Source organism: Notothenia rossii (assembly GCF_949606895.1).
Source record: "Notothenia rossii genome assembly, chromosome: 7".
NCBI lineage: Eukaryota > Metazoa > Chordata > Actinopteri > Perciformes > Nototheniidae > Notothenia > Notothenia rossii.
The window spans coordinates 32,646,876-32,665,851 of NC_136905.1; the positions used below are offsets into that span (position 1 = coordinate 32,646,876).

The 18,976-nt window shown below is 38.3% G+C and overlaps 1 protein-coding gene across 2 annotated transcripts in view; it reads right to left on the reverse strand.

The window, feature by feature from the left end:
• The window catches only part of LOC307013633 (uncharacterized protein), a 47,887-nt gene that overhangs the window by 18,165 nt on the left and 10,746 nt on the right, over window positions 1–18,976 (reverse strand). The window contains exons 1-7 of one of the 2 annotated variants that reach the window (XM_079641091.1): window positions 9,854–10,043; window positions 9,109–9,271; window positions 8,865–8,936; window positions 8,263–8,339; window positions 6,901–7,001; window positions 4,554–4,670; window positions 2,767–2,841 (exon numbers count right to left, since the gene is read on the reverse strand). In XM_079641091.1, coding sequence (XP_079497217.1) covers window positions 2,767–2,841; window positions 4,554–4,670; window positions 6,901–7,001; window positions 8,263–8,339; window positions 8,865–8,936; window positions 9,109–9,271; window positions 9,854–9,913 — 665 coding nt within the window. In that variant the 5' untranslated portion in view covers window positions 9,914–10,043. Of the gene's footprint in view, window positions 1–2,766; window positions 2,842–4,553; window positions 4,671–6,900; window positions 7,002–8,262; window positions 8,340–8,864; window positions 8,937–9,108; window positions 9,272–9,853; window positions 10,044–18,976 lie in introns of those variants that run through there. The other variant, XM_079641090.1, reaches the window with a different exon arrangement.

Consider the following 18,976-nt stretch of genomic DNA (forward strand, 5'->3'; position numbering starts at 1 on the left):
CCTTTGCAGACCATTTATATGCACACAAACCTATACAACTACAGGAAAGGGAAAACCACAAAAAGCGTAATAGGACAATATACCCTTTAAAAAGCAAGGATTCTTTACATAAGGAGTTGTGCAATGCAACACTTACAAGACTAGCAGCACCGAGTAATTCCAACCAATGGCTATCACCCAGAATGCAATTTGTCCAGAAGAGGGGCTTTTCCTAATCTCAGATGCTGGACCCACAGCTTGATTTTTTATCAGGGGGCATTATCTGTGCCCAGAAGGAAATAAGACACATGCTGCGACGTCTGCAGTGGGAAATCCCCAATAAGAGCGCTGACTTCTCAGTGCACACGCCTACACACGTGCCGAGCACAATCACGCAGAAATACTACTCTCAGGAGATGGTGGTGATTTGTTTTGTAAGATGTAACAGAACTAATTATGAGCGGGGCTTTGATGTGTAAATCCTCGGGCACCAGTGCAAAGCTGATACGGTCACCCCGTAATTCCTGCTCAGGTGCAGCCCTGCTCCCTTCTGACATACTTTATCTCAAATGCCAAATACTGTAAGACCTCCAACAGCTAATAACCTGTATCTCAGAGATAGAAATACGCACCTAAATGCAACCATGCTGAACAAAAAAAGAGGAAAATAAGGGAGGAAAGCAAGTTGAAAAATGCTAGGATGTGTAGTTTGGTGCTGAATCTCTATTCTTAACACTGTATGTGCGATTAAGGTTTCTATTTACTCCACCATGGAAATGAGACACAGATGATAAAATTATGTTTTAGTAAAGTAAATGTAAGTCTATGGCTCATTTAATTTCTCCATTGCCTCTCCACAGAATAATTGGATTGTGGCTGCACTGTCATGTACGCAGTGAAATGAATACCTATTAATCGGAGGATAATTTGACACATACCCCCTGATAAATGCAGCTGCTCCACTTTGAGTCACGTACAAATTAGGCCATTTTAAAAAAGGGATACATTTCTTATCTGGCTCGACTCATGCTTATATAAGATGGGAGCTAATATTGGTGGAAAGAAATGCGGATGCACCAAATCATTTTGTCTTCATGCTTTTTATGTTCAAAAAGCTCTTCATTTTTCTCATCCTGCCTGTGCTGCAGCACCTCTTTTCACCCTCCGTCTGAAATCAGAACCCAGACTGCTCTGATTGGTTAGCTGGCCGGCACTGTTGTGATTGGTCAACCGCATAGAGATGTGACATAAATGTCCCGCCCCTTAACATATAAGATATAATGTGTTGGAGCGATAGCCAATAGAGTGTATCATAGTGATGTCAGGAAGTAAATGGAATGGCAAAAATGACTGAGAAAAAGAAATCAGGTTCATATCTTTGTGATAATTAATGTATGAGTATTATGTTAAATCCATAATATTTTTAGCTATATCTTATAAATATTGTTTTCTCTTTTAGATTTTTTGATTATTTAGTTATTAAATGTATTACATTTTTAACTGTATATCGTTCTGTTTTGTGAACCAAGCATTTTTTTTAAATGCAAATAAAAAAAGGAATGTATTTTTTAACACAATTATTTTGTTAAGGTACGACAGAGAGTAGTAGATCAATTTAAATAAATCCTCTTTGGTAATTGTGCGAGACATTTATAAAATATTTTAACATTTTAGTTTTTCTGATTATTGGCATTACACCTGAGTTATACTGCACATAAAACATGTTTGAGTTTGCCCTACTTCTATCCATTATTGTGCTGTTTACATACAGGCGCAGGACTTACAGCAATGAGGCCAAAGTCACATGTGAGGAGCAACAAACTGCCTGTAATGTAATTCAATGGACAAAATTATATATTTGTTGTTTGTTATATTTAATTGGGAGGAATAATTTTTATTTATTGCGTGACTGGGTTTTCCCTTATTTCTTTCAGTGCAAAATTGTGTTTGTAATTCTTGACAGAAAACAAATTAATTTCAAGTGACACTGAGCACAAAAGCTTTTGATTTGCAAATAAAAAATAAAAACACTTGAGATCACTCGAGATTTGCTTATTATGTAGCCGTCGCTGCTAGGCTGTCATCAACATCTAAAAGCATGGTTTACTAAATGATATCTGATTAATTACAGCCTCTACAGCAGTGAAACACCTTTTAAGGATTACACATCATGACATGCTTTCCTTGTTGCATAATTGACACATTGCTCCTCCTTAGAACAACCCGACCCCCTCATGATATTTCATGCTTAATGAGCTATATGGTGAGACAATGACTACCACTTGACATGTATATCTCGCCTGGAGGATTAAAGCAGTGTTATTACACTTCCTGTCACTCAGGGCAGACCACCATCACCACCCCCGCTCATCTGTTTCCTGCTAAAAGACTGATCAGCTAATGAGGATCTTTGGCCTCCAATTAATCATGCTAATGAGCCCTACCCTGCAAAGATAATCAACTCTTCTCCCGACCAATAAGAGAACAGTCTGGAGCTTCACTTGTGAAATGTTCCCTGCCTCATCCTAATCCTCTTTCTTGATACTTTTCCTTTTTTTCTTCTTCCCTGCTTCTCGCTTTTTATCTGCTCCTCTCTGCCCTTCAGAGCTCCTTATCGTCCTGGCTGCTCTTTTTTCACACTCCTCTTTTCTCAATGTTCTTTTCCATATCCCTCCCTAGTTATGCTTCTATAACATCTCTCCATCTTCTCTTTTTATATCCTCTGCTCTTGCACCCTTTTTTTTTTTCAATAGTTCTCCCCTCCTTATGCCCCAGCTATAAACTCACCAGTACTCTTTCCATTGGTTGTCCTCAAAAACGTCCTCTGGGATGGGATCAATCAGCACCAGGTCTGACACTTGCCTGGGGGACAAAGAGAGCACACACACACACACACACACACACACACAAACTCAGATGAAGTAAGACTCATTGACCCTCTCCACTTTACCCTCCCGGCCCAGACTGTAATGAGTGTGAGGTGCCGTTTACACGGGAACGAAACGGGTTGTATCCGCTACTTTTCTCTTTCGTATAGCCGTTCGTTCACACAAGGCCTTACCGGAACGGCGGAAACGGACCCCTAAAACGATAACGGGTCCCAAGGTGGATAGATCTGCGGACGGAATGCTCTGGGGGCCAAACGGCTCTGTGTGTACGCCCTATACGATCATTTCCTGATAACGATGAAGCCATAGCCCCACCTCTCCCACCTCTGCTGCTCACTATCCAGCGGCAGGTCAGGCTAATGCACGCGGGCGGGCGGACACACACACACACACACACACACACACACACACACACACACACACACACACACACACACACACACACACACACACACACACACACACACACACACACACACACACACACACACACACACACACACACACACACACACACACACACACACACACACACACACACACACACACACACACACACACACACACACACACACACACACACACACACACACACACACACACACACACACACACACACACACACACACACACACACACACACACACACACACACACACTTTTCTCCCTTAACGGCGGCAACATCGTGCCTGATTAAATACTAAATCTTTCATCCCTGGTACGGGATGGTGGTCCCGTTAATCACTGCGTTGACTCTGAGATGGATGAGTTATGGGGGATGATGGGAATGGAAACTGGAATATATTTTGTTAAGTGCGACTTTGGGAGGAACTGCATGCCATACTTGCAAAATATACTCCTTTTATAGTATATGATCTACTGTAAAGTGGTTTTAAGATGACCTGTGTGACATTTTATCAAAGATTTGTTAAAACTGAAGATAAGAATAAGTCTGGTAAGATTTGTTATTTTGATATTATCCACAAATCAAATTGAAAGACTTAACAAGCTCTAACCTACGTTTCTGAAAAGTGAAGATTATGTCGAATCGTCATGGGGCCAGGGGTTGCAAAAATAAGTGTAAATGCATAGAAGTCTATGTGAAAATGAAACTATTTCTCACTTTACTTACTACAGTTGATAAACTACTGCCCAGCTGTTTGAGAAAAAGAACTATTTATTATTCAAAGAACAACATATTTAGTAGGAGAATTGTAAAGTGTATTTTGCTGAGCATATTTGACAAAACAAATAAAACATTGCCATTTCGACTGACTTTGCATTAACAACAATGTTTACTAATGTGCACCGTCCCCGTTGAATAAACCAATACATATTCATTATAGCAAAATGGCTACTATCTTTTGTGTTGTTGCTTGGTATGCTACTTACCAAATAAAAAATTGAAATGCATTACAGCTGCCTGAAGAATACCTTATTTGAAATAGCTGCTAAAAATGAAACTGCCTATTTAATCATATAAACTGGATTACCCAAACCTTTTTTAAATCAAATGGTATTTCAGCAATTTATAACTGCACTTTTATAAAGTTGGGGAATTCATACTATGATACTTATAATAAAATAGCTTCTTCTGATATTAATTTTAACAAGCCAAGTCGTACCCTTCATGAAAAGCAAACCGACCTTTATGTATAAAATTGTAAATGTCTATACAATACTTACACATCATGAATGTGGGTGAAGAACCTTCCATTGAGCGCTCCCAGCTCGGAGCCCACCAGGATGAAGGGCTTGGCGATCCCAGCAGCCTGCAGGAGTCGGTGCAGATCATCCACCATCCTGTAGGACAAAAACACTCATCGCTCAGCTGCAAACTGGGCCACAATGTTTATTTATTCAGCGAGGTGGGACTAGGGCTCGTCATTCATCTTATTAATTTCTAATCTGCTCGTTAACAGAGTCGCAATTACAAAAGTAAGAATAGCCTAAGAGGGAAGAAAATATTACAAAACAAAACAGCCGTGCTTAAATCCAAATGACAGCAGGGAGGAGGGGACTGCTGGCCTATTTTTAAATGCAACCCGCAGGAGAAACAATCACCAGGAAACGTATATCATCCCAGGGAGAGTCATCATTGCATGGTGCAGCAGCTCCTCTCAGAGAGCCATCTGCTGTCCTGCGCTTGTTGTGCTAATAAATCAAATCTGAGGTGTCACACTGAGATGAGGAGTCTTCACAAGACTCCCAGGGTTAAGGTTAGGTAGGCATCAAACTCCTTGAGATATTGAATTCTGGGAAATTGATTGCTTGCATCTGTAATGGTCGGCCGCCTGTTTCCTGGGCCAGATGCCAAGGTAAGGTACACTGCTGACTGTCCACGTCCGCTCGTACTTTAGGGAGATTTAAAGCTCGATAAATTTGTTAGGGTGTCAAAGGCTAGATGATTATCAACCAATCCCACTGCGGTTTGATACAGGGAAGGCCAGGAGGGGTGTTTTCAACAAAGGAAGGCACGAGGTGTGATTATATTTAAACAGTTGTCAATAATACAAAAACTGAACTTCTATCTTTTTTACTACACTGTAGTGTGCACTGTGATTACGTTATTATCTTAAAAGTCACATTTATCATGAATCTTAAAGATTTAGTGCTGAATAAATCAATTTGATCCACGGAACATTGCTGAAACGATCGCTCTATTCAAAGAATATTATTATGCCACTATTTGGAAAATGTATTAATTGTCTCAGACATTCATCAAGCAAGAAATGTCTACAGCTAATTGCATCTACGGTATCTTGGGGTAAGTAAGCTAGGTATAGGTGCTTAGTGAAAAATGTAGTGGGAGTTAATGATACACCTTTGCTTTGTACTGCTTTGTAAAGACTGTCTTGGTTTGTGTGCTGCATTTGTCTCAACTGACCTTAAAACCCTTTACCAAACTAAATCAGAATTTTTAAATTGTGTTTTGCAAAACACATTTGTTGAAAAAGAGGAAAAATTGGTTATCAATATAGCATGTCTCCATTAACAAAAGCTTGAAAATAATTGTCTACTTTCGTTTATGGTGTGGTTCTGTATGCTTATTTCCAAATTACAAATGTTGATTTGTGTTAACAATGTTGGGAGGAATACCAAGCGAAAATGCAGTGTGACTGGTCAAAGATAAGCACAGTTCATAGTATATATGTGAAGGTAGCCTCTACTGAATATTGCCATTTTACATTTACCCAGTCAAAAAATCAACGCTGCTGGTCATAGTTCTCAAGTTCTTATCATTAAGCTAGCTAGATGGTGGAATAATTTGGCAAGCTAGCCAATATCCATATCAACTCAGTTAGCCAACTAACAAATCTACTCAGCCAGCTGACTAACACACAGTGTCTTCTCAGATAGTATTTTGCTTGTTAAAGAGGAAGCAGATTTAAGTAAGACCCTCAGGTACACTGCATTCATTTTTCATTGGTTGCCTTTCAACATTAGCTGATACGGTAATTTCCAAATGGCAAGCTAGCCAATTTAGCATCTCGAGCCAGGAGTGTGTGCTAAGTTAGCTTCGCACTTAGAAACTCCAGAGAGTGCATCATAAACGTCACATCATTTGAATTATCTCAAAATATTGTGCGCAATCCTTTTGTATATAAAACAGTTTGAAAGGCTAAAAGCAAAAAATAAAGTCATGGAAGTTTTCAGTGTTAATATTAAAATATGTTCACACATGCATGTAAATTGTCTCACGCAGTACCGTTGAGCAACAGTGTATAAAAACTGACACAGCCATAACAAAAAGCCCAATAAGTATTAATCAGCCGCAGCACACACTACACTACTGTATATTTGGCCTACATCTCACTCAAAATATCCACAAATTAATGTAATACACTCGGAGACAGATGAGTGGGGCAGAGGCCCTGCTGGTTTAAAACAGCCCACTCACTCATTCAGAATCCACTTCAGGGCAATAAAAGAACTGACAACATTATGTTTCCAATGTAGGCTTTCAGTAAAGCAGAAAACCTTTTGTGTGAAACTCAAAATGATTGCCACGAAACTGAAGTAGACCACTCACCGTCCCGTTGTTGACAACCCCCAAACTTTCTCAGTTCCTGTCGTTTCATTCTGCATCTGCCGTTTGCTGAAGCCCAGTCCCATTCTGTCATAGGTACAGACCTAAGCAGTGTGACAAACAGGTTTATAGGGATATTTAAAAAAAAAAAACACAAGCTCTACATACACATGAGATGCTGTAAACACTGAAAAATAAGAAGTGCTGTAAACAGTAAGTTTGTTTTTCTAACTGCTTATGTGGTTTAGTTGTATCTAGGCCTTTCCTTAATAAGCCTCTGACCTCATTTGAGTCACATTTCAGACAAACAACATGGGGCAGGCTGTCAGCCCCGACTTTCTGCTGCACTGAGTCCTTGCTGAGCAAAGAGGACATGGCCGAGCCACCTAAAGGACTGTCTCCACATAACCCTGGTGACAAACAATGTGCCAGCATTAGCAGTAACTGATAGACAACTTCACCACAGCGGATTTCCTTGATCACAGGCAAAACCAATGTCAGTGACTGAATGCCCCCTGTGTAAGATACATTCATCTGAGGTACAGTATATTGCTCGGTTACCATTCGTTTTAAAGGGATTGTTTGGAATTTTTGAAGTGGAGCTGTCAGAGATAGTCAGTGTATGGCAGTTGGCATGCCCCCAGAAACAGAGAGGGTTACAGGCACAGAAGCAAAGCACTGAACTAAAGTTGATGGGGCGGCAGCAAAACATATTTAGCCCCCTAAAAGAAAGTCAGCTAAAGTCAAACGAGAGTGCGCTATATGTAGTATAAATAATCAGCCTGCATAATTCACTCCTCTACAATTAATGTGAGGGATACCTTTCTGATAGGGAAGCAGTTATTTACATCTCTGCTCACCCTATTGACAAAAAACCTTGATTTTACCTTGAAGAACAAGGAGGTTTAAGGTCTACCACTGCCTTGATTGTTTAGTTTGTTTGTGTTAAGTATAAGTATAACCTAACCAAAGTCACAAAATATAAAAGGAAGCATTTGACCAGAAAACCAACAAGCGTTCTGTGAGGAAAAATAATAAAAGCTAGATAAAAGCTTAAGTTTTCCAATACGAAATAACTGTCTAACAGCAAGGTAACATTTTCAAACTGTTTTTAATATAGTGTTCACTTGAGCAGTACCGGTACTTTGTTTTGCTTCCATGCTGGCACTCTCTGTCTTATTCTCGGAACTGAGCTGTGTCCGCCATCTACTGTAGGTAAAACACTGCCTATGGATCAGTAAGTCACCAACTTCAAAACAATCATCCCTTTGAAAAAGTAAAACAATTATTAAGATATCAAATTTTGGAAAATAATTTCAATATACAGCCAATCGACAGTCCACAGAAGTTGTGTAATTTCCTCACCATTGTTAGTGAGGCCACACTTTCCTGGACATGCAACCAAACGTCTGAGGACATTCCTGTTGGTGCATCAAGTACGACTAAAGAAAGAAAAACAAAGTCGTTAGAGTGGGCTAAGCATAGAGACAAAAATAAACATCACAGACATAAAATCCTGTGCGACTATATTAATTATGTTTCTTAACCTGAATGAAAACCAGACCATAACATTTATTCCAAAATGCAATTAGAGGGTTTAACCTTTGAGATGAAACATCCCATTGAGAAGGGTCCTCAAGCACAAAACATGGAAGAATTTTACCACATAAGTAATAATAATAATAAAAATGATTGTAATATATATTAAAAAATAAATTGACACAAAACATAGTGACTCAACTATGATATATACATGATTTCTCCTAACAACACCAACACCACTTGATGTCATGGAAAGAAGTTATCAACCTGAGTGAGTTAAGCACAATATTCCAGTTTGATTGTGCATAAACAGTTCCAAATAACACACTACAGGACTACAGCCAGTTAAATATAAGATTATTTAAATACATTTTATGCAGAGTTTTTCAATTAAAATATTGTTATAGGACATATTAATATATTACCAACTGGTTGTCCTTTTCCTTTACACAACAGATGCATCTTTTGACCCAAACCAACATCAACCATGTGGCCATCTGGAAGCAAGAGGGAAAAAATAAAAAAATATCAGGCATCACAGAAAGTGTCTCGATTTGCTTTGAGAACAATAGAAAACATAATGACATATCCAAATGGGGGTTATATTTTTTACTGGTTAATTTAAATCAAACTGAAAGAAGAAAAGACTGTAGCTTTTGATAGGACAACCTTTAGGCAGGAGCACCTGTCCTTCTCTCTGCAGAGATGCATAGTTGAGGAACGGAGGGATGAAGATGATCACCAGTAAACACTTTCCAATGGCCGTCAGCACAGAGCGGTAAGACACCCTGCCTTCAGCTTTAGCCTGGCTGGGCAGTCTCTGAACGGGATCCTGGTTTATGAAGAGAAGAACATTTGACAAACATACATCTTATCTTCATATATAATATGTAAACTTAATTGATGACATTTCTGTTACCAATTTTAACAGGCTACTGCAATAACACAGATGCTTGTTAGCAAAACCCAAAGGTTAATTAAGGACAATAGGGTAAACTACAGTGTGTTGACTGGAAGATTTGTCCATAATAGGCAAATATTGTCGTTATTATATTGTTTAAAAGCGTGCCGAACTATAGAAGTGTCGCTAATGATTTGTTTAAAATACAGAATGAACAATGTTTTGATGTGTGTATAATGCAAATACGCAAAATGTTTTAAGGGGGATTTGGTTCAGCTGCTCTTTAGGGGACAATGAAGAATAATAAAGATAGCGTTATATTAAAGATAAAGCTTGTACTGCAACATCAGTATGAGAGCAGGAAAACGATTTGCAGGACAGCATTAGATCTCTGAACAGATTGAATATTAGCTTTTGGAGTAAGTCAGCTAATGTTAGCATGTTAGCAACAGTCATCTCCTGTCACATGCACAGAAGCTATCAGAAAACAAGCCCTCGTTTACGTTGCATTACCTTTCTATCAGCATTGACCGGTTCAGTGTTGGATGCTTGAGCCTCGGTTCTTTTACGCATTTTGAAAGAAAGTGTAAAAACTACACAAACTGTAGAGATTGAATGAAGTTGTAGCGACTTCCTGGTTGGAAGTGTAAGTACAGAAGCCGACACGAGACAAACTTCCCCTTGCGCGTTGTGCTGTTCAGATACCACAGCACCTTTTGACCGGTTTGTACTCTCCCATTTTCAGTGCATCTTTGTAATTATTCATGAATAACCTTACATTTACTGTCAATTTCTATTGTCAAACTTAAATAAACAGCTCATAAGCCCAATACTATAAATTGTGCACACATGCAATTATTATTAAATGTTAAAACATCTTACTAACTTATTTTGAATGTGATGTTCACCTTTTTATCTTATTAGGCAAATGTCATTTTCATATTTTTTATTGAATATGTAGATTATTTTAGATATTATTGAAGTTACGTTTTACTGTATAACAAATAGGAAAGCATCTTAGTGGCTAAAATAAATACAGGTATTTTTTATTAAGATTTAATTCGCCAAATGTTTTCTCATTATATTTTATTTTGTCTTTATGATCATTTATGTGTTTTTTTCATACTTTTTTGTTATTGAAACGACATGTTTGTTTCTACAGTCTCATAGCTTATTAGGCTACGTTGAAAGGCCAAACATAGTGTTTTTATTTTCTATAAAATGTCTTTACTTGTTGAATGTAATGCTACATGTTTGCACAACTCACTGCATTGTGATACTGTTTCAGCCCATCTGTGGGAATTCTGTGTTGAACAAGAAAATTAATAAAAACATTTTGAAAAGAAAGGCCAAACATAATATTGTTTGTATGTTGTTGTTTTTTTTACTAGATTTCTTAACATGAATAAATCAATATTTGATTAAATAACTTTATTTGCCTAGGAAGCTAATTCATGGTTATAGTGTAACAGCTGGCCTGCAGGGGTCCCTGTATCCCACAAACCCACCCTATTGTTTCCATCATAATGCATTGCATTCAACAGCAAGCAGCAGGATTTACATTCAATCTAATTTCAGACTTTGTTTAAACATCTCACACACTCAAATGAATTAAGGCCATGATATAAACCAGAGGTCATGACTGAACATATTGAAAACAGACTGCATTTTAATAAACCAATTAGATGAAAGTATTAGAAATTGGGATTGCTTGCCCTCTACTTTTCTTAGAACAGCCATCAAGCAGTTATCATGTGTAATAATGTGTTAATGGTGAGCAGGAGAGCTGCTTCCAAGGCAAGTAATGTATGGAAATTGCTGTTTTTATGCAGCAATACATGTGTGGCGCACCAAAGAGTGCTGGTTTGCGTCATTCAGGAACTGTGACATCCATACTGATATATTCTGCATCACTCACATGGACTTGCACACAGAATTGGTGGTGAATTGGGCCTGCACATTGGCTGTGCTCCATGTCTCTAATCATCTTGCACATTTCAGTCACCAGGGAGACATAATACAGCTAAACGGTTTTACGGAAACATTTCATTAAAAAATGCTTTCTTTTTGTTCTCACTCAGAAGTCCTGGACCAGTGGCTGCATTTTTTATATACATATGCTTTATATTCACCAAAGGCAGAACAAAGCCAGACCCACCCTGACTATTTATCCATGAAATGTTGTCTAGACAAAGCAAAACCTCAACAATAAACCCTGTTTAGATAGGCTAGCAGGTGACTGGAGCCATAGAAAATTCATTGCAGTAATTAAAAATCCCGCCTGGACTCAAATTATGAATGTCAGGTATTGACTCGCTGTCAGGCAGGCTGTTTGTGTATGTGTGCGTGCGTTGTTTTTGTTACAGGGCATCCAGGGTTGATTAAAGCTAATTTTCCCATAGCCCTTTCTGCCCCTTGCTTCTGTTCCAGCTCCACATAATTAGGACTGAGAGCACGACGGTCTCATCAGAAAACTGTGGCATCAATATACAGTGAATGCTATTTCAAACAGGAAGTCACTCGGCCTCTTGACTCCTTTGTGGTCTGTCAGTCTGGACTGCAACTTCTTCGACTATCTGCCTCCTCTGCTAAATCCAATACACCTCATTCCATCAAAGATTTGGACTTAAAGCGACAGTGTGCAGGATTTGGTATAGCATAATAGATTGCAACCAACTAAACACCCTTCCGGTTACCACAGCCTCTGCAACACGGTAGTGACAAACCAGCCAGGGCAAAAGAGTGGTAATGTCGTGGTAATGTTGTGGCATTGTCCGGCACGATGCCTTGCTGATATCACATAAAATAACTTTTAGGAGCAACAAAATTCAGGCAACGACTTGTTAATACACTTTTAAAAGCGTGCTGGAAAACAACAGTTACCTACAGGTACAAGTTCAAAGATTTAACATGATTTTGGTTAGAAACTTAAAATGACGGCTGGGTTAGCACAAGCTTGAGAGAATTTCATGTTTTTTTTTAACGACATAAAACATTTCAATTGATTCTCCACTTCAGCATTATGTGTCAAAGAAAGCTGTTGCTAACAAGACATATAAACTACTAAACGTCATCTTGCCGACACAAGTATTTTCTTTTTGTATATATTTCTATTGAAGACATATAGAAAAGAGTGGACATTTGGTACATTGATAGGAACCACAGTTTCAAATGTTCAACAGTTCAAAGCTACTAGTGTTCAGCTTAGCCTCTGCTATTGCACATCAATTGACAAGGCATACATACAATAGTTGAGCCTGACTTGAAGGCGTACAATATTTAAACCACATTTATAACCAAAACAGACCATGTAGCCAACATTTAAGAGAGTGTTGTACAGACTAACAGGACAAAACAAAAATAAATAATAACAAGACAATACAAAGAAAAAAATGAGTATATAATAAAGAGGGAGAGGTGCTTAGTCTAAAACCTAGAGGTTTTTCACCTATTAAAGAATATTACATTTTCTCCAGTTTTAGAAAAGAAATAACATCCCTGAGCCACTGAGCATTGGAAGGAGCTTTTTGGGATTTCCAGTGAATAAGAAGAAGTCGTCTTGCCAATAGCAAAGTAAAAGCCAGAATATCTAATTGCCTCAAGTTGTATATTGTAATCTTCTGGGCACCCGAATATGGCAATATGGGGAGAGACTTTCACAGTAAGGGAAAGTACTTTTGAGATATCCTCAAAAAACTTCTTCCAAAAACATGAATGTAATTTGTTTGGCTTAAGGTTCTATTTTCTTCTGGTGATTGCATTTACACTTCAAAAATCACAAAGTTGTGTTAGTATGTCGACATTATCCTGCTGAACAAAATGTGTAGGTATCCTAAACTTGTGTTGGCCAAAGAGTTTATTTTCTGCATTATGTCAAAATACAACAAGGAAATCTCATTGCTTTTTATCGATTCACCCCCTGCGATGCTAACATTCGGGTTGGCCTACAAAAGTACGTAATCACTGCGCCACTCAATCTAGAGCTGTGTTTTGTTTGTCCATCCTGAGCTACCGTAGAAACATGGCGGTGCAGAAAATTGGACGAGCTCCCTTCTTCCAGTAGATACTGAGGGATCATTCAAAGGTAACAAAAACATAATGATTATTAAATAGTAAACACTTAAGTGACAAGAATGGCTACAGTAACGGAAATAAAACTCTGATGTTGTTTGATGTCCTTGACTTTGAGGCTATAGGTTGGTATTTGGCCACTGGACTATGGTGCAGGGTTCAGGGCATTACACGTCTCTGATTGTTGACAAAGCTCTAAATCAAACCCACACAATCCAGCAGTGATTGAACCCTGAGATTGTCAGATACAGTGTGACATGTAATGCTTCTATGCGATTGCCTTCTTTATGAAATAACCATTCAAGACATTTTTCTCGCAACAAATTCAGATGGAAAAGAAAATCCCAATAATATCAAGGTAGGAATGTGGAGTGCATTTGCTGTTCTGTTGTATTTACAGTGACCTTCAATCAGAATGTTAAACCCATGTAATCTCTTAAATACTACTAATATTCCATATACTTTTAGATATTAAATGAGAGTGTTGTAGTTTCTGTTTGTTTGGGATTAACAAGATGTTACTGTGTCCTTTAGAACAAGAAGAGAATGTTCTAGTGCTAGTGAAGTGCTTTGTTCACCCTGCTATTCTAATTAGACATTATTCTAATTAATAGAGCATCTGTCCGCAAGCCACATGTAACATCTTCACACTGGTGCTGCACAGAGATGCAAAGCCATTCCTCCAGTGCCAGGTCACCTTGACATCATCTCTGCCATTTGTGCCATGTCTGGAGGCAGCAGCCATTTTTAACGTGTTGCCTCTTCCCCCTCAGCCCTGACATTCGGCACACAATGCATTTCATCTGTGGTTACAGGGCATTTTTCCTGAAAACACATATGGGATAGGACAGCCAGTGAAAAATGGAGAACAGAGCCTGAGTCTGAGTGCAAATAATAACCTATTATTTTGTCATTTCTCACATGCGTCTGCTTTTCCTGGCAGTTTCTGCTCTTTTCCAAGCGATGCTTCTCCATTTTGCTCTCTGCTTGATATCAAGCCCTGAAAATTGGTTTCTCAAATAAATCAAATCATACCGAAGCATTCAAACACACGCTGGAGACTTTACTACATGCACATGAATATCAAATTGTAATTGATATAGCATAGCAGGCGGATAAAAAGACATTTCCTGTTTGTCTTATCGGCTTCGTCACATAGAGCAGGTTAACTGGGTGACATTTCCGCACTGGGCTGTCTCTATCAACAAAGGCCATCGCCAAATCCCACTGGTGCGTTCATATCTCGCAATATGTTGTCTTGCCTTTATTAAATCCATCTGACTGAAAGGTGGTATGATGTTTCAATGCACCAGCTAAAAGGGAAATCTCATGCAGAAGTTCCGACTGAGGATGGCACCTCAGTCCTCCATCACTTTGGCCAAAACAGGAATATCTCAATTGGATAGATTGTCATGATTGCGGTAAAATGTTGTGTTTTTACAAAAGTGGCTTAACCTGTTAAGCCCCGAGCCTGTTTTTCAGGTCTCAGGCTCGAAAATGACATTCCCAGAACAAATGACCATATCTTCCCTTCTAAAAGGGTTAAATTAATCATGTTTTTTCTCAAAGCAAGGTTACACATGTGAGTTGGATGTAGAAGTGTCAGAATCAATATAGATTTTTTTATTTTAAAGTAAATTCAGATTGAACACAGTAAAAAAAAAAAGATTATTGTGTCGGTCCAAAAAAATTAAATTACTTATAGTTAAAACCACCCTTGAATGATGGGATGGTAGATTAAAAGCTTTAGGAATCCAAACTACAACATATAATAAGTACCCTGTATCAAGATTGATGCAAAACAAGTGAAATTTGACCTTTTTAGAGAGATTTAGCACACAAAAAACACTTCTGGGGTCATTTGAGTAGTATTATTCATCCCGCTTCCATCACATTAGTATGCATAGAAAGTGACAGGTGCTGTGACTATTCCCCGTAAAATCGTGACAAACTATTACTTATTCTTAAATTTGACCTCTTGCTGCTTGGTTGAAAATGATAGATGAAAAATAACTTTTAAAAAAAAGACTCAAACAGCGAGGGACATTATACTGGTATTTTAAAAAGTCGATGGGAGGCTGATACTAATTGACTTTTTAAAATACTGATGTGTTTATTCAAAAACCATACTAGCACACAAGCCTGTTTTTTGTGTTTTCAGTGTTTTCGGTGTTTCTGTGTGTCGGTGTTTCAGTGTTTCTGTGTTTTTGTGTTTTTGTGTTTCTGTGTTTTCTGTGTTTCTGTGGTTCTGTGTTTCTGTGTTTCTGTGTTTCTGTGTTTTTGTGTTTTTGTGTTTTTGTGTTTTTGTGTTTCTGTGTTTTCTGTGTTTCTGTGGTTCTGTGTTTCTGTGTTTTCTGTGTGTCGGTGTGTCGGTGTTTCAGTGTTTTTGTGTTTTTGTGTTTTTGTGTTTCTGTGTTTCTGTGTTTTCTGTGGGGGTATAATACGCACGTTTTAATACACATGTGTCATACATCTTCACTGTTACCCTCCCCTTGTTATAATGAAGACAACAGTGCATGTGAAGGACTGTAATACACATGTATCAGACATGCTCCCCTTGCTATAATGAAGACAACAGTTTTTACAATGTAAAAAACACATTTTTTTTTCTTTTTTTTTTAAATGTCCTATTTACATTTACATTTTTTCACACACAAAATCAATAGTTATACTGATTGTAACATCCCCAGGACCGTCTCCAGCTTAGAATTCCCCAGATTACTGGAAATATCATGATGGAGTTTTTGTCATTCAGACAATCGTGTTGTCTCTGGCCGGGGTGACTGACTCGGCCTCCGTTGCATATTTCTTCTCTGTACCGATGTATCACCCTCTCCACAATATCAACCAACACTGATTTCACTGTGTCCATAAACAGAGACGTCTTGGCCCAAGGAGCAAAATAAGCAGCAGTAGTACTGCAAGATTCGGGTTTCCAGAATGGTGGTGATGATGGTTGTCCAGGAGTTTGTTCCTGGCTGCAACTCACGGGGGGAGACTTGGTTTTTCTCAGATCCATAGCTAGTTTTCAAACTGTCGTCTTAGTGGGGTCCTTAGTTTTAGATGCTTTGCTGAGTGGATGGAGGGACTTATTGCGTTGAGTGGGGGGAGTCATCTGTAGAATCGAGAGTTTTTTTCACCAGTATAATGTCCCTCGCTGTTTGAGTCTTTTTTTTTTTTTAGAGTTATTTTTCATCTATCATTTTCAACCAAGCAGCAAGAGGTCAAATTTAAGAATAAGTAATAGTTTGTCACGATTTTACAGGGAATAGTCAGAGCGCAATGTCACATCTTAAAGACAGCTTGAACTGGATAAATGGTTAGTCTTCAAACATACCGTACGTTCTGCATGTTAGTTTATCTGGCCAATTGGTTTAGACCCTACTGCCGAAGACGCATGCTCTCAATAGGGAAGTCACGCTTTGGTAAGAGGTGTTTCATTTCACAGATCCACCTTGATTCTTGTTGTGCTGGCTGAAGGAAGAGGGACGGGGGAGGAAAATTCAGAGGATGAAGAAGCAGAAAAATAACTTGTTTTGTAAAACGGGCAGCACGTCAGTTTCAAGGAAAAGATGACACCGTGTTTATGCATGACATGCAAAATATATTGAAGCCCTACAACCAAAAAAAAAAGATTGTGTTAAAAATATGGCAAAAAGTCGTAATATTGTATAATGTATTGTTTCATCGAAACAGTGTTAAAATCACAAACTTGCCTTTTAGAGTCGCAGTCTTTTACAAAAATTCTGTTTTGTTAAGAGTTACCAAAACATAGTAAACATCGCAATTATTCCCAAAACAAACTGGGAATGGGGACATCGATAACATATTTTAATGTTTAATTTTCTTCAGGGCCACCGTAGTGCACATTTATGAACACTTTAGAACAAAAATAATGCTTACAAGTGTAAATGAGCCGGATTTGAGCTTTGAGCTAATTTCCATCTATAGTCCCGTCACATACAGCATATACGAACATGACATTTATATATATATATACAGCAAAAATTAAATACATGATTTGCAGAAAGAGCATGAGCAGCATACAAGCATTTACCACATGGCAGTACAATGTAGCAGCTATGATATACAAAGTGCAAGATAAGATAAAAGCGCTACATAAAGTGCAAGAGGAGATACCCCTGTGTTAAAGTGCATTTATTTAACAGTGATTACACGTCTGTTTGTTGCTCAACCATTCTTTAAGTTGACCTTTAAAACTATTGAGAGTGGGACAATCCCGTATCTCAGTTGGGGGGCTATTCCACAATGAGCTGCTTTTAATGGAGAGGACATTTTGTCCAAAGGTGGTCCGTTTGTGGTGGACTTCACAGTCTCCTCTGGTTTCTGACCTAGAGCTGCGTCCAGTGCGTTTTCTGTGGATGAATTCCCCCAAGGGGAGGGGGGCCAGCCCATGTAAATATTTTTTTTTTTAAAACACATACTTTTAAAAGAAATAAAATTGTCAAAAACTCAAGAATTGTGATTTTCAAGGATGGTACAGTGGTGGTATGACTGTGGCTTTCTGTCAAACACCTGGATAGCTCTCTTGAACAGCTGTTCTATGGGTTTCAGGTGTGTGGCACAAGCAAACGACCAGTTTGTAAAACAGTATTCAATGTGGGATAGAATCATACAGTGGAGGTATGACTTTGCAGCATTGACAATTAAGAAAAAGGTCGCATTTGTTTAAAATGTTGCAAGTTGAATTTAATGGTATTGGATACTTTCTGGATATGTTTCTTAAAAAGTCAAGTGCAAGTCCAATATGACACTCCCTGTTCAAGATACTTGCACTGGGAGACTAGTTCTATTTCTGCTCCATTTAAAAATACATTGGATCCTTCGATTTTGATTGATCGTTTACTGAACATTGTCGTTGAGAGTTTTTTTCACCAGTATAATGTCCCTCGCTGTTTGAGTCTTTTTTTTAAAAGTTATTTTTCATCTATCATTTTCAACCAAGCAGCAAGAGGTCAAATTTAAGAATAAGTAATAGTTTGTCACGATTTTACGGGGAATAGTCAGAGCGCAATGTCACATCTTAAAGACAGCTTGAACTGGATAAATGGTTAGTCTTCAAACATACCGTACGTTCTGCATGTTAGTATATCTGGCCAATTGGTTTAGACCCTACTGCCCTAGACGCATGCTCTCAATAGGGAAGTCACGCTTTGGGAAGAGGTGTTTCATTTCACAGATCCACCTTGATTCTTGTTGTGCTGGCTGAAGGAAGAGGGACGGGGGAGGAAAATTCAGAGGATGAAGAAGCAGAAAAATAACTTGTTTTGTAAAACGGGCAGCACGTCAGTTTCAAGGAAAAGATGACACCGTGTTTATGCATGACATACAAAATATCTTGAAGCCCTACAACCCAAAAAAAAAGATTGTGTTAAAAATATGGCAAAAAGTCGTAATATTGTATAATGTATTGTTTCATCGAAACAGTGTTAAAATCACAAACTTGCCTTTTAGAGTCGCAGTCTTTTACAAAAATTCTGTTTTGTTAAGAGTTACCAAAACATAGTAAACATCGCAATTATTCCCAAAACAAACTGGGAATGG